Here is a 12,886-nt window from a genome sequence, read left to right on the forward strand (position 1 = left end):
GGAAGGGAAGGAAGGGAAGGAAGGGAAGGAAGGGAAGGGAAGGGAAGGGAAGGGAAGGAAGGGAAGGAGAGAGAGAGAGAATCCATGAATCCATGGCTGGCTGCCCTTCTGGAAAACTTGCCCTCAGCTTCTCTCTTCCCTCTCAGCTTCCCCCTTTAGGCTACCTCCGCCTTCATTTCTTTACCTTCTCAGGTACCTCTTCTCACAAAGCTAACTCCTCTTACAAAACATGTCATAGGTCCCATTCCACCCTTTCCATACAAGACCAAGGATTGATCTCTGTTTTGCTGCCCAATCAATTTAGGAATTTTCAAGGAACAATTTATATTTCCTCATCAGAGAATGCCAAAAAGCTGAATTGTAAATAACTTTGGACCATGGTGGATCATTTAAATAATTCTGAGACTAAAACCAGGACTTTGATGAATTTCCTGGAAGATTTTTAGGTCAAGTTAATACAAAGGACATAGGTTAGATCCTTCTATATTTCTCCAGGATGAGAAAAAAAACATTAGAAAGACAAATAAAGGAATAAAGTGAATTATCCAGTAGCTGCTAATAGCACCCCTTTCATCTGCCACCAAAGTCTTCAGTTTGCACGTCTATGTCTCTGTTCTCAGGGCCAAAAAAGATCACTTAAGCAAAAGGTTCTAAAGGGCCCTTTCAGGACTGAAATAATCATATAATTCTTCACTCAGACCAGGACTCTTGAGAGGCAAAGAGGAAGCCATTAGTCAACTTGCTGGGTAATAGTTATAAACTGAGATGGTACTTGGCAGAGGGACATATTTAATCTTCATTAGGTGCATCAAAGAAAATTAAAAAGATGAAAGGAGGAAAGGAACCAGGGAGAGGGGATGCAGGGAACAAACAGGAAGACTCAAGGACCTCTGCTCCAGTTGGGTGTTGTCTGGAACGGCAGCATCAGTCTTCCTTGCTCAGTGGGCCTTGTTGTGGCACTTCTTTGTTTACTTCTGTGTAGACAGCATCTGGTAGCTAAGGGGTCAGGCCCTCCCTCTGCCCTTCTATGAGAGGCAAAGGATGACTTACCTGTGAAACCAGGATGGCTCTCCCCGGTAGCAGCCATCATCCTTGGTAACGGCGACACTGCCCAGGGCCATCAGAGTCCTCTGCACAGCTGCCATGTCCTTCCCTGGAATTCAGTGAAGAGATGAAAGCCAAGTGTGTCAGAGACAGGAATTTTGGGAGGAGGAGCTGTAACAGAGGCTATGGATGAGTACAATCAAGAGAGAATCACTAACTCTCCCAGAGTGGCCCTGGTGTAAAAGCCATCCCCAACCCTGTTAATTATTGTATTTACACCATAGGGCCCTTCTCATTCGAGTGTTATGTGAAATAAACACTCCAAAGGTTTACAGCTCACATACAGCTCCACCTCTGGCCTTGGCCTGGCCCTCATGGCTTTAGCAAGCTATGTGATCTGATCAAGAGGTCCTGGGTGATGGCCTGCAGAAGAGCACTTTCCTCATGAGTGGACAGAGAATGAGAAACTGCACAGATTGGTTGCTTCTAGTCATTTGGCTTCAGACCCCAGGGGGCTTCACTCTTTTATTCTATCTGGGTTAACAGGGTCTAAAATCATCCATGTTCATCAAATTGAGTATGCACGTGGCACTCTGGTCCACAGGCAGACGGAGAAAGCAAATCACTGCAGAGAGCACTCAAGGCACAAGTGACAGCCCTCTATGATGTGATGCACGAAAGGAACTAATGGAGACGATAAATCACTGGCCCGTGGGAGAGAGCGAACAGAGCGGGTGGTGGTGGTGGTGATGGCGTAGGCTTGCATAAAGAGTGGGGACATGGTCATAAGATTGCCCATAGTGAAGGCAGTTGAGCCTTCGAATCAGCCAGCTCCTTCTATCTTCTCTCCTGTCTTTTTCAGATAACTGGTAGTCTCAAACTTAGAGAAGGTGCTCCCTGCGAGAGTAGGCTGCAACTTAGAAGCAGATCCAAGTCTGAGATTTGTACAAAGCAGCCATGGAGGGCTGCAAATACTGAAAGGCACTATGGGGAGGTGCGGGGAGGGAGAGAAAGAGAGAGGCAGAGACAGAGAAACAGAGAGAGGCTAGTGGGAGCCTGAGAAAGGTTAAGAGCCAAATTCAAAGGCTCTCGTCAAACCCAGTGAGCCATCTGTGGTCTTAGCATGCTTCCTCCAGCTCGGACACTGGGGAATACAGATTTACAGTAGAAAGGCAGACAGAGTGAGAGAAGGTAGCATAAACTGTAATGAAATCAACAATCGCAGCCTTCAGGGAAGTCCTGTTCGGGATATTCATGTATTCTGAAATGACAGGGAAGACTATCCTCCTCCCGTGAGCCCCCCTTGCCCCACAGCCCAGCACTCACTACAGGGTGATCGCCTGCAGTTTGTGCACGTGAGGATGGATAATAGGAGTGGGAAAGATGCTGTCAGTGGAGATTTTCTTAGACTCAAGAGAACTGCTGGGGTGGTAGAGTGTCCATAGGCGCTGGAAGGGAATGGGCACAAGAAACGCTAAGAATTTGAAGAGGAAATGCAGGCATAGCTATTAGAACAAGTTTTCTCTTCCAGAGATGAAACACCTTTCTGCAACTTGTCACTATATAGCAGGCTGCTTTTTAAAAATGCACTTGTAGTAGTGGCATTCAAAAAGACATCGTGGGTGTGCTCTTACACAGTGAGCTATTAAAGAGAACCTAGAAGAAAATGAATAAGTACAGGAAGTCTTAGCTAGAATCTGCCAATCAGCTCAGCTTTCACACAGAGCAGGAGGAATACAATTTTGATAGCAGGAAGGAGTGGGTCTGACGTGTACAGGATCTGGGGCAATGTGGAAGGACACTTAGCAAGCCACCCATAAACACTGCCTTGAAGAAAGAGATGAAACGTAAGTTTTGTTCCACCATAGTGCAGGCCTCCTTCACAAATAGCTGGCTATTGTGAGCACACATAAACCCAGAAAGAACTGAGCTTCAGGCAAGGGGGTTGGAGATCCAGGAACCTAGAAACACAAGTTCAACCCCACCCACGCTCCTGTCAGCACGGCAGACCTGGAAGTGCCTGTACGACTGAGCTAGACACATCGGAGGGAGGGAAGGGGGTGTGTTATCTAACAAGAGCAAACTGGAAAGTTTGTTTTCTAAAGAAAGGTTTCAAAGCAAGGGATTTAATGTAAATTATGGGCTAGCTGCCTTAATGGCATGTGATCTTCACATTACAGAGTGGAGATCAACCCTCTCCAACTGTGGACAGCGAGACTAAGTTAAGGAGATTTGGTAGGACCCTCAAAGGCACACAGCAAGTAAACCAGAGCCCAGCTCAGGCTTCTGGTGGACAGTCACTCCATTTCATTGCCATCCCCCCTCCCCCTTGCAAAATGGGTAAGGAACCTCGTTCCTTGGCAGCCACCAGTGATCAGAGATAACCAAAGGAGTAAGGCCATCAGGAACACAGGGAATCTAAGTCTAGGCATTGATCTTGGGTACCATACAATTAAGGAAACCAACCTTACAACCGAATGGTTCTAAATCATTGGATATTTTTGTCTGAAGTAATTTCGCTATGTCTTCAATTTAAGAACTTAAATGAAAATATTTGCTAATCAAGTTAATCAGGAAGATTATATATAATTCAGTAACTAGAAATCATCTGTCTTAGACAGCTCACAGCTGGTTCATTTTTCTCATCGTGTCTGGTGTGTCTTCTGATAGAGGCTTTTGTGAAGAATTCCAGAATTCTTGGACAGATTAGATGAGAAAGAGTGTCCTTGTCCAAACTGGCCTCTTTCCAGATTACAAATGGAGACCAAATGAGTCATCTTAGATAGAAGGGACAAGTGGCAGGAATCAGGGCCACTTATAGAACCTGATTCCTGTCAGAAGGCATCAAATATGTAAATATGGTTAGAAATAGTGAGGTCGAGAATGATCTATAAATGTGCTGGGTATAAAATCTCAAGAGCTAAACTGCTGTATCATGGCCATCATCTGCCTTCTTATGCAAGTGCAAAGATGGCCATTACAGCTTGATTCAAAGCACATTCCCAAGCTTTGTCGTCTACTTACGGGAGTGGACAGAAGAGGACACCTCTCCAAATTTAGTATACGAATATTGATGGCTTTTTCCTATGAAAAATTGATTTGGAAAGCCCTAAGAGTCTACACTGCAATAGGCTAAGCTTGGTAAATAATCTACAGGTGATTCAAACCATCAGTTTGAGAAACACCCTTTATCTGGTAACTCCCAGCTAGCCTGATTATCAGAATGACATAAGCATTATAAATATCCAGATTCTGGGGTAATCTCCCATGACAATCCTTACATACAGATGGACATGGAAGCCTCACTCTGAACTTTAGGTCCTATTTTTTTTTTTTAAACATAATGTCTGACATGTGCTAAGAATTATGCAAAATTTGTTAAGTACTAACTCCTTCCTTTGGGGACATCTTCCACAAAATCAAGGGAATAAAGCTGATCGTTAGAAGCACTTTGATCCAAGCTGGAAGTCGGCCTGCCTAGAAGCACTTTGCTTCCTGAGAAACATGCTGGACACTTTGGCAAATGCTTATGACTCTTCAAGTACTTCTGTTCAATATTGTTCTCCCAAGAAAATAAAGTCATACAATCCAACGTTGACCATTTTCCAAATGCAAGCAAAGAATGAAGGGGACAGTCCTGGTGATGACCTAAGAGTATGCCATTGGCTGTGAAAAGGAAACTGATGCAGGAAAAAGCAGCCAAGCTTGTACAAACAGGCCACATGGATTCTTCGTTTTCTTTATCACAAGAAGTTAATATCAGACTTGAGGTTTTTTAAAAAAATAAAGAGCTAAAAGAATCTGAACAGATCACCCACTGTGTCATGCCAACTATGTAACATCTTAGAAAGGGAAAAACCAGGGAGACAGAAGGAAGAGCAATGATCACTGGGGAAGATGATGGAAAAGGATGAAGAGATGGTCCACAGAAGATTTTTAAGGTAGGGATCATAGGCAGTGTGATGCTATACACATTTGTCCAAACTCATAGACTGTACACCAGCATGGGTGAGCCCTGCTGAAGAGTGTGGGCCTTCAGCAATAGCAATCCATCAGTCAAGGCTTAGGAATCATAATGCCTGTACCACCCACATGGCCAGGATGATATGGGGAGGTTCTGTGTGCACTAGGGCATGAGGTGGTATCTGTACCTTCCTCTTAATTGAATCGCCAACCCAAACTGAACAATGAACTCCTAATGAAAAGGAGTTGACTAGATGATTGACAGCTTGGGTTGTGTCATCCAGCAAGTCTTTTCAGTGTCAGGCAGTGGTGGGCACATAAATATAACAACGAGAAGTCACTGTTGCCCTGTTTTCTCTCCTTAGCTACCCCCTTCTTTGTTTCTTGTTAAAGCAGGCCTCCCACTGTAGCCCAAACAGACCTTGAACTTACGAAGATCCTCCTGCCTCAGTCTCCTAAGTGCCACTATACCCACTATGTACTGTAATGCTGTATTATCACAAGAAGGAATAGTACCTCCAAAACAGCCATAGACCCCAAACTACTAAACATTAAGTCTTGAAGAATGGAGCTCAGAGCTCTGCCTTGTAATGTCCCAACTCTGAAGGAACATTAGTGCTTATAAAATTTGAGTTTTACATAAAGGCACTCTAGTGAGAAGTTTATTCTCTTAAATTTACACTCAAGATTCCTATGCATACCTTACATAGGTCTGCATGGGGTCCTGTGTGTATATACCATAGCTGTCAGCTTAGTATCTTTATGGGACTCCTGACTGGGAGAATGAGTGGGTCTCTGACTCTTGTGCCTGCTTTTGGAGACTCTTTTCTTCCTGTTGGGTTTTCATGTCGAACTTCAATATGAAAGCTTTTCCTTCATCTTAGTATAATTTTCTTTTTAGTATATTTTGCCATGTTCAGTTGTTAGCTCCTAGAAGCCTATGGTTTTCTAGTGAGAGGCAGAAAGTGAGTAGATCTACAGTGAGTCACCTACAGATTGGTAAGATATGCAAACTCTTGGGCCTTGGTGCAGACTTAACATGTCAGAAACGTACCTGTCAGTCATACCACAGGCCTGTGATGCATGCTGGAGTTTGACAATCACTGCAAAACGAGAGGCTCACAAAATAGTTGGCAGCAGCCCTTCAGAGTAAACACAGCTGAGGATGCTGCAATGGGAAAGGCACGAGTGGAGGAGCAGGCACGAATGGAGGAGCAGGCACTTGTGATAGCCCTGCTGGTACCTTGCAGCATCCAAATCATCACAGACTAGGTGAAATGTGCCTTCAGTGCCTGCCGTTGAGGAAAAGCACACGTAGTGACACTTCTTGAGAGGCTCTACACTTCCCTGTAAACAACACCTTCTAGATTCCCAGGAGCAGCAGAGAAGAATAGACATCACAAAACCATGCATCCACTGGCCTCCATCACTGCAACTTGTTGAGAAGAAGAATCTGGTTGATTGCTCTTTGAGTCCTGTCTGCTCTGGCATTCAGAACATTTGACACTAAGTGGTTCTGCAAAGAGGCCCCAAAGGTCACTGCTGATGAGCTTATGGTGGCAGAAGAAAAGTCAGAATTGATTAGGCAACTAGGAATCATATATCAGGCTAGAGACTGAACATGCTTGCTCCATATAATACTTCTAGGGCTTGGGAGTGTCAGATCAATGCACAGAAGAGAACCCAGGCAGCTGAACGCCATAAACAGAGTCACAAAGCTAGGATGGACTGTAAAGAAGAGTTTCAATGCATCTACTCTAAAACCCATGCTATTATCATTCTACCAAGGTCTCCTAGGTCTGAAATTGGCAATGCAATGTATCAGAGGGAAAGATGACAAAGTCAATGAGTGGAAATGTCAATAAAATCTCCTGTATGAATGGCTGTGAAGGTGAAGATCATCCAGGCAACCCTATCAGCTCCTAAGTGTGGCTGTTAATCAAGTCCATCTTTTAAAGAGAATCTGTGCCTTTTCAGGCCCTGCTGCTTCTATTAGTTTTAGAAAGGGCAGGCCAGAGACAATATTTACAGTACAACTTAGCAGACGCCATCTGAGCATCTCTGACACATCACCTCCTTTGTTCTCCCAATTGATTCTTTGAAATAGGTTTTATTATCCCCATTTGAGGCAGGGGAAATTCAAGGCTTAGACATTTTAACTGATAAGTGATAGTCAGCACACAGGTTTGGTCCAGGCTCCCTCTTGTCTGCCTTGGGAGCCTGCCCTCCACTGTACCTCCCAAGATCCTTGCTGCAGGTTTTCTGACCACACCTCAGACCAGAATACTCACTTTCTCTCGTGTGGCTTCTTCCTCTTACGCACATGCACATGTGTGTTATTGTCACTCCCTTTCTCCAGTCTCTCCTTTAGTATTCATAGCCAAGAGGCTGCAGGCTTGCCTGGAGTATTCCGTCCTCTGAGTCAGCTGAGACAGCCCCACCCTGCCCTTTATAGGCATCCGTGACAAATGTAAAAGGAACCTGCCAGATCACTTACTTTTATCTCCTCTTAGAGAAACACTTCTCCACTTCCCTTCCCTCCTTTTCAATGACCCTTGCCTTTCCCCAACACCCCTAATGATGGTCACTCTGGCCCTTCCCCAATAAGCTTTTGTCTGAGTATCTGTCTCTATGATCAAGTTGTCTTATGGGTTTCTTTTGGAAGAATCTTGTATCCTTATTCCCTTCAGGTCTCTTCCAAACAATGTATTGGGTGATGGGTGCTTCTGGGGCCCTGCCTACATGAGTAATTGAAGCTCAAACGAGAAGGCATTTGGCAAACCTGGGTCCCTGCAGCTTTACTGGTCAGCAATACAGAAGCAGCTTGGAAAGACACTGGACAACAGTGGGCAAACAGAGCCATACTTAGGAAGTGCATGCCAAGCAAAGGAAATGGGGTACTGAGAGCAGCCAAGCATAAAGTACCTGCAGAGGAGAAAGAGCAGTGTCAAGGAAAGAGGGTGGGGACCTACAGCAACCACAGCCACCCGAAGCAAATGTGGTGCAGGGAATCCCGAATTAGCAGAAGTAACTGAAATGGGAGGGCAGGATTGCATCCCCAGTCGGGGAGTAGAGTTGTAGAGAGGATGTGATGAGCTGTGTAGATGATGAGTCTGAGGTCTGATATCTACATGATACAGAGTGTATGCATCCTTACACAGACCTGTCACATAAACACACGCCAACCCTGCTCTGTGATTACAGTTTAGTCATCCTCCAATACAAACAGCTGCTGCAGGAGGGACCAGAGCCTCACATGCTCAGTCCACGATCCATGCCACCAGTGCCATCCCACCCACTTCTCTGTTCAAAGCAACCTGCTTTCTGCTCCTACACTCTACAGTACGGTAAACAGTTGGAGCCTGGACTTTAGACAAAGGTCCTGGGAAACATCAAGTTAAAGCCAGCTTCTTCCACCTCAGCCCTCCACCCCCACCCCTGGGGCTTCCAGGAAGTCATATGGACACTTGTGAGTGTCTGCTTCCCTGTTCTTAGGTCTCTGGCCCATCCCTACATTTTGTGTAGTTCACCTAGTGTTTTTGTGACTTGCCAATCACAGCACCTTTAGAAAAATTCTCCTTATTTCCTTTAAAGTCCTGACCTTCTGCATTGGGGATGGTGCAGGGTATAGAGAATGATGACTTTTATCGTCTGTCTTGCTCTCTTGATCTAGAAGCATTATCATATTCAGAGAGATACCCCAGGTTGCTCCGATCATATTTAGGCCCCCTACCTTTCTTCTTCCTCCAGGAAGATCTAACACACAGGCTATGGCAGGTGTGTAGAGCTCCACAGAGTTTGCCTACCCAGAATGACTGCTCCTCCCTCCCACAGCTTAAAGCTCCTTCCTCTCCATGGTGTTTTGGTAACCAGGAAAGGGAGTAAAACTGGCCCTTCAGATGCGAAGGCAACCTCTAGACCCCATCCCCACACACCTCCAGTGTCCTGCCTCTTACATACTCCCTGCACTAGACTGCTCACCCTCTCCTTTGCTCTAACACCCTATTCGTTTCCCATAGCTTCGATTCCTCCTCCTCCTCCTCCTCCTCCTCCTCCTCCTCCATCCTCCTCTGCCTCCCTGGCATCAACAGTTAGTCACTGCTGTGACTCAACAGCTCATCCATGGTATAGATGAAGAAAGCTTAGGCCCCTGGCCAAAGAACGCTGTGGCCTGTCGAGCACCCTCTTGTACTTTGGCACTAGAGCCTAGAGTGGAGTCGCAGGTCTGAGAGGTTATGAACTCTCTGGCAGACATAACCAGGGGCAGGCAGGTGTCACTGTCTGTGGAATGGGGAGGTTGAAAATATTTCCTTCATAGTTCAGTGAGAAGAACTGCGTGACCCTGTCCAGAAAAGCTCTTATCTCTGTGCTGCTCGTGATGGAGACGATCAGGGAAAGAAACTGTTACTATCTGTGGAGAACCACCACAATTTTGACCTGGAAACCAAGCCTCAATCAGGACAGCCCATGAAGAAATAGAAGTAGGTATCTATGAGGTCTAATGCTGTGGTTAGTATTTCAGATACCGGAGTTTCTGAGTAATAGATAAATACAAGATCAATCCCCTGGCCTCTTCAGGTCAGAACTACTTACCCATTGAAGACGCATGAAACTCTCTGTGAATAGAATATCCACACCTTGATCAAATTTGCATTATTCCACTGTCACTGTCAGCAGAGCCATTTGAGTCACCACTCAGGAGATCCTGTTGGTTGCACTGCGATGACAGCCAGTGACAATGAGCATGTCAATCACTCTGTGCCTCGGGGAAGGCCTACTCGTGGCGACATGAACTAATATGCACTTTATCACTAAAAGGGACTTGAAGCCTTATGACTATTGGTCACTCAAATCCTTCAGCAATATCTTCATTCCACCTCGTTCTCCCCAACAGTGGTGGATTGCTGTCTATCTATGTCCAGAGATGAGATCCAATCTAAGTAGTTTTGTGAGATTCTTCTTACAGAGTCAATTCACAAATGCCAGTGAAAAGTCACTTAGTAGTCTCCCCGAGCAGACTACTCATCTAGAAGATACAGTCACCATGCTCTAGATAATTGCTTAACAGAAAGATGGAGTGCTGTTTTTTTTTTTTTTTTTTTCCTCAGATTGAATGACAGAGGAACACCAGATGGCTTTGTCTGTAAGCCCCAGTGCTGATGAGTCAGGAGAGCACTGGCTCACTCCTGCCTCCTTTCTCTTCCACTAAGTGTGATTTGTTATGGAAGGCCGACTAGAGGAAAAAAGACATGCGTGTAGCCAGTCCCCTTCTTCTCTGTGGACACTTCCACTCACACACTTAGCCACTACTTGGCTGAGGTTCTTGCCATAGCCTCCATATGTGTCCTTCTGTATGACAGGACCCCTACCCAGAAAGCATCAAAAACAGGAAAACCAGCGCAGACCCTGGGATGACAGCTGAGAACGCACTTCCCCTCCCCCCAGCAGCACAGGGAAGCCCTATGTAAGTGGCTTTTACAAATAGAGGACAGAGAAAAGAAGAGGTACTGGAACAGGAGTCCAGGGGAAACAGACCTAAAGACAGAAGGGCAGTTTACCTTCCCAGAGATCCACTGTTTGAAAAATGTCAGTGGTCCTAACACCATAGACCTCGGCAGCTTTCAGGAACTGAGAGATTTGCTCCATCTGCTTAAAAGCCATCTTTGACTCTGAGATCTTGGGGATGGGTTCTTGTCCTGGTGGATATAAACTGTTTATCAGCTTGCACAGGACCTAAAAAGGGAGTGTGGGGGACAGAGGATTAGTGCAATAAATGTCACAGGTCAGAAGTGAATGGTGCATCTACACACACACACACACACACACACACACACACACACACACACACACACACAAGACACCCCCACACACACCCCCAGGGAGCCCATTCACAGACAGTAGCTGACCACAATCTTGCAGCCGGAACCTAGTTCATCATCCTTGAAAATCCTGGATGGTGAGAACATGATCTCACATTCTTAATGGAGGATGCGTTGGAGGCTCCCGGGGAAACGGGAGGGTTCTGATCTGCTTTCTGGGATCTGCTGTCTTCACTAACTCATCCTATCTAAGTTTGTGATGCGTCAAAGAACTGAACTGGGTCTTTTCACAGACTCTTAGAAGCCAAGCCCTACGATGCCCAACAAATAGGTGGGATAGCAGTTATGTAACAGTAAATCACAGCTTGCCAGAAAAGATGGGCTTCTTTGACTCAGCTGAGCTGTCCTCCTGGATCCCAAACACACAGTATCTGGGCAGAACGGCACTTATCACATAAGGATTCCCTTCCTGTTCAGGGGAACTCATCTGCTCAAGAGATCCTGAGCATCTCCAAGGGATTCAGCTTCCCTGGAGGATGACAAGTTGGCTAGCCTGACCCCCTTCCTTTGTTTCACCATGTAACCAGCTGGTTCCCTTGGGGGTAAGAACAGCCCAAGAAGGCTTAGCCCTACTCTGAATGGAAACATCAAAAGGGCTCCAGTTTTGCTTACAGCCCAGAAGGAAGCTTGATGCTCAGATGGGTGGAGAATCCTCTAAACTAGCTAGGGAATTATGCGGAGAGCCCTCAGAATTACAGTCAGCCCTGGAGAAATAAAGGCATGCTCATCTCTCCCGGTGAGACCCAGATCTTGGCAACAGGGGATCTCCTGGGGCCTCACAAGGAAAGAAAGGGCCCTAGCAGGGTTTCCCTGCCCAGCGCCCCAGCAACCAATATCCTTGCCCGCCTTACCGTCCCGTCCATCAACCATTTCTGAAAATGGGCCCTGCCCGGGGGCGGGTGCTCTATATCCTCAGCACACTGCAGGATGATCCAGTCCACCAGCTTGTTCTCCAGGTCCGCGTCATACTTCTGCTCAATCTTCTCCTGCACCTCTCGGCTTAAGCCATAGGTCGGACCCCTGTTAGCCATCTCTGGAAGAGAAGAGAGGACACGCGCGGCATCCACACAATAGCAGCCACAGGAGCCCCCGGGTTTCCTGAGAACCCGGCTGGGATGTGGCAGGGAGGCCGAACCCAGCAGCAGCAAAGCGGGCAGAAAGCCGGGCGTGGTTTAAAATCAAGGAGCCAATGAAGCCAATGGGGTTTCACCTACAAACGGGAAAGAAAAGCGCAGCCACGCGCTGTGGACTCTAGAATAAAGCCCCGGCCGGCCCACGGGGGGCTGGAACCCCCCTCTCAGTCCTGCCTGTCAGGCAGACCGGATGATGTACATGGACTCACTCGTGAGCCTAAGCCCCCAGACAGACGGTGGGGGTGGGCGATGGTTGCTTGCTTCCGCTCTCGGCAGCACTTTGCTAGAGATGCCCAGAGCAGGTAATTAACAGGCAGGAGAAAGGATGTCTCAACATTCGGCCGCTGATGGTGCAGGAGCTTGGAAGCGCGGCGCCCTGGATTTGATTTTCTCACGGCTGAGGAGGGTCAAACCAGGGCTGTTGCTAAGAGCCCTCCAAAACCAGCCCTCTCCTAGTCAGGCCAGACCGCCTGCCTCCCGCTGGGAGCTTCTTTCTCTGCCGCACAGTCCTTTCTTCTCCTCTGGGAAACCCAGCATTGTATCTGAGGCCCCACACAGCTGCCTGAGGGGACTTAGGCCTCTGGGAGGGTCCATTCTGCTAAGTGCCCATCTGCCAGGAATAGCCAAACCACTTTAACCTTGCACTGAAGAAGAGACAGTTGTTACAGGACAGGATGGGGTGGGGGTGGGGGTAACACTGGAAGCTGCAACCATTTACTTAAGCTGTCAACCCAATCCCATCCAGAAACTTCCAACCCGTAGAAAACCTCTGGGTTTGGTTTGGCTCTACTCAAGGGATACGTCTTTTAAATGTTACTTTAAACTAAAATATATAAGGCAAAATTTCTAATTAAACAGAAGTCTGTC

The 12,886-nt window shown here is 46.7% G+C and overlaps 1 protein-coding gene across 1 annotated transcript in view; it reads right to left on the reverse strand.

The window, feature by feature from the left end:
- Positions 1–12,455, reverse strand: part of Tagln3 (transgelin 3) — a 13,546-nt gene extending 1,091 nt beyond the window's left edge. The window contains exons 1-3 of the mRNA XM_021209320.2: positions 11,738–12,455; positions 10,566–10,740; positions 1,051–1,153 (exon numbers count right to left, since the gene is read on the reverse strand). Coding sequence (XP_021064979.1) covers positions 1,051–1,153; positions 10,566–10,740; positions 11,738–11,917 — 458 coding nt within the window. The 5' untranslated portion in view covers positions 11,918–12,455. The remainder of the gene's footprint in view (positions 1–1,050; positions 1,154–10,565; positions 10,741–11,737) is intronic.
- Between the last annotated feature and the right edge of the window lie 431 nt (positions 12,456–12,886).

The sequence above is a fragment of the Mus pahari genome, chromosome 12 (assembly GCF_900095145.1).
Source record: "Mus pahari chromosome 12, PAHARI_EIJ_v1.1, whole genome shotgun sequence".
In the NCBI taxonomy this organism is placed as follows: Eukaryota; Metazoa; Chordata; class Mammalia; order Rodentia; family Muridae; genus Mus; species Mus pahari.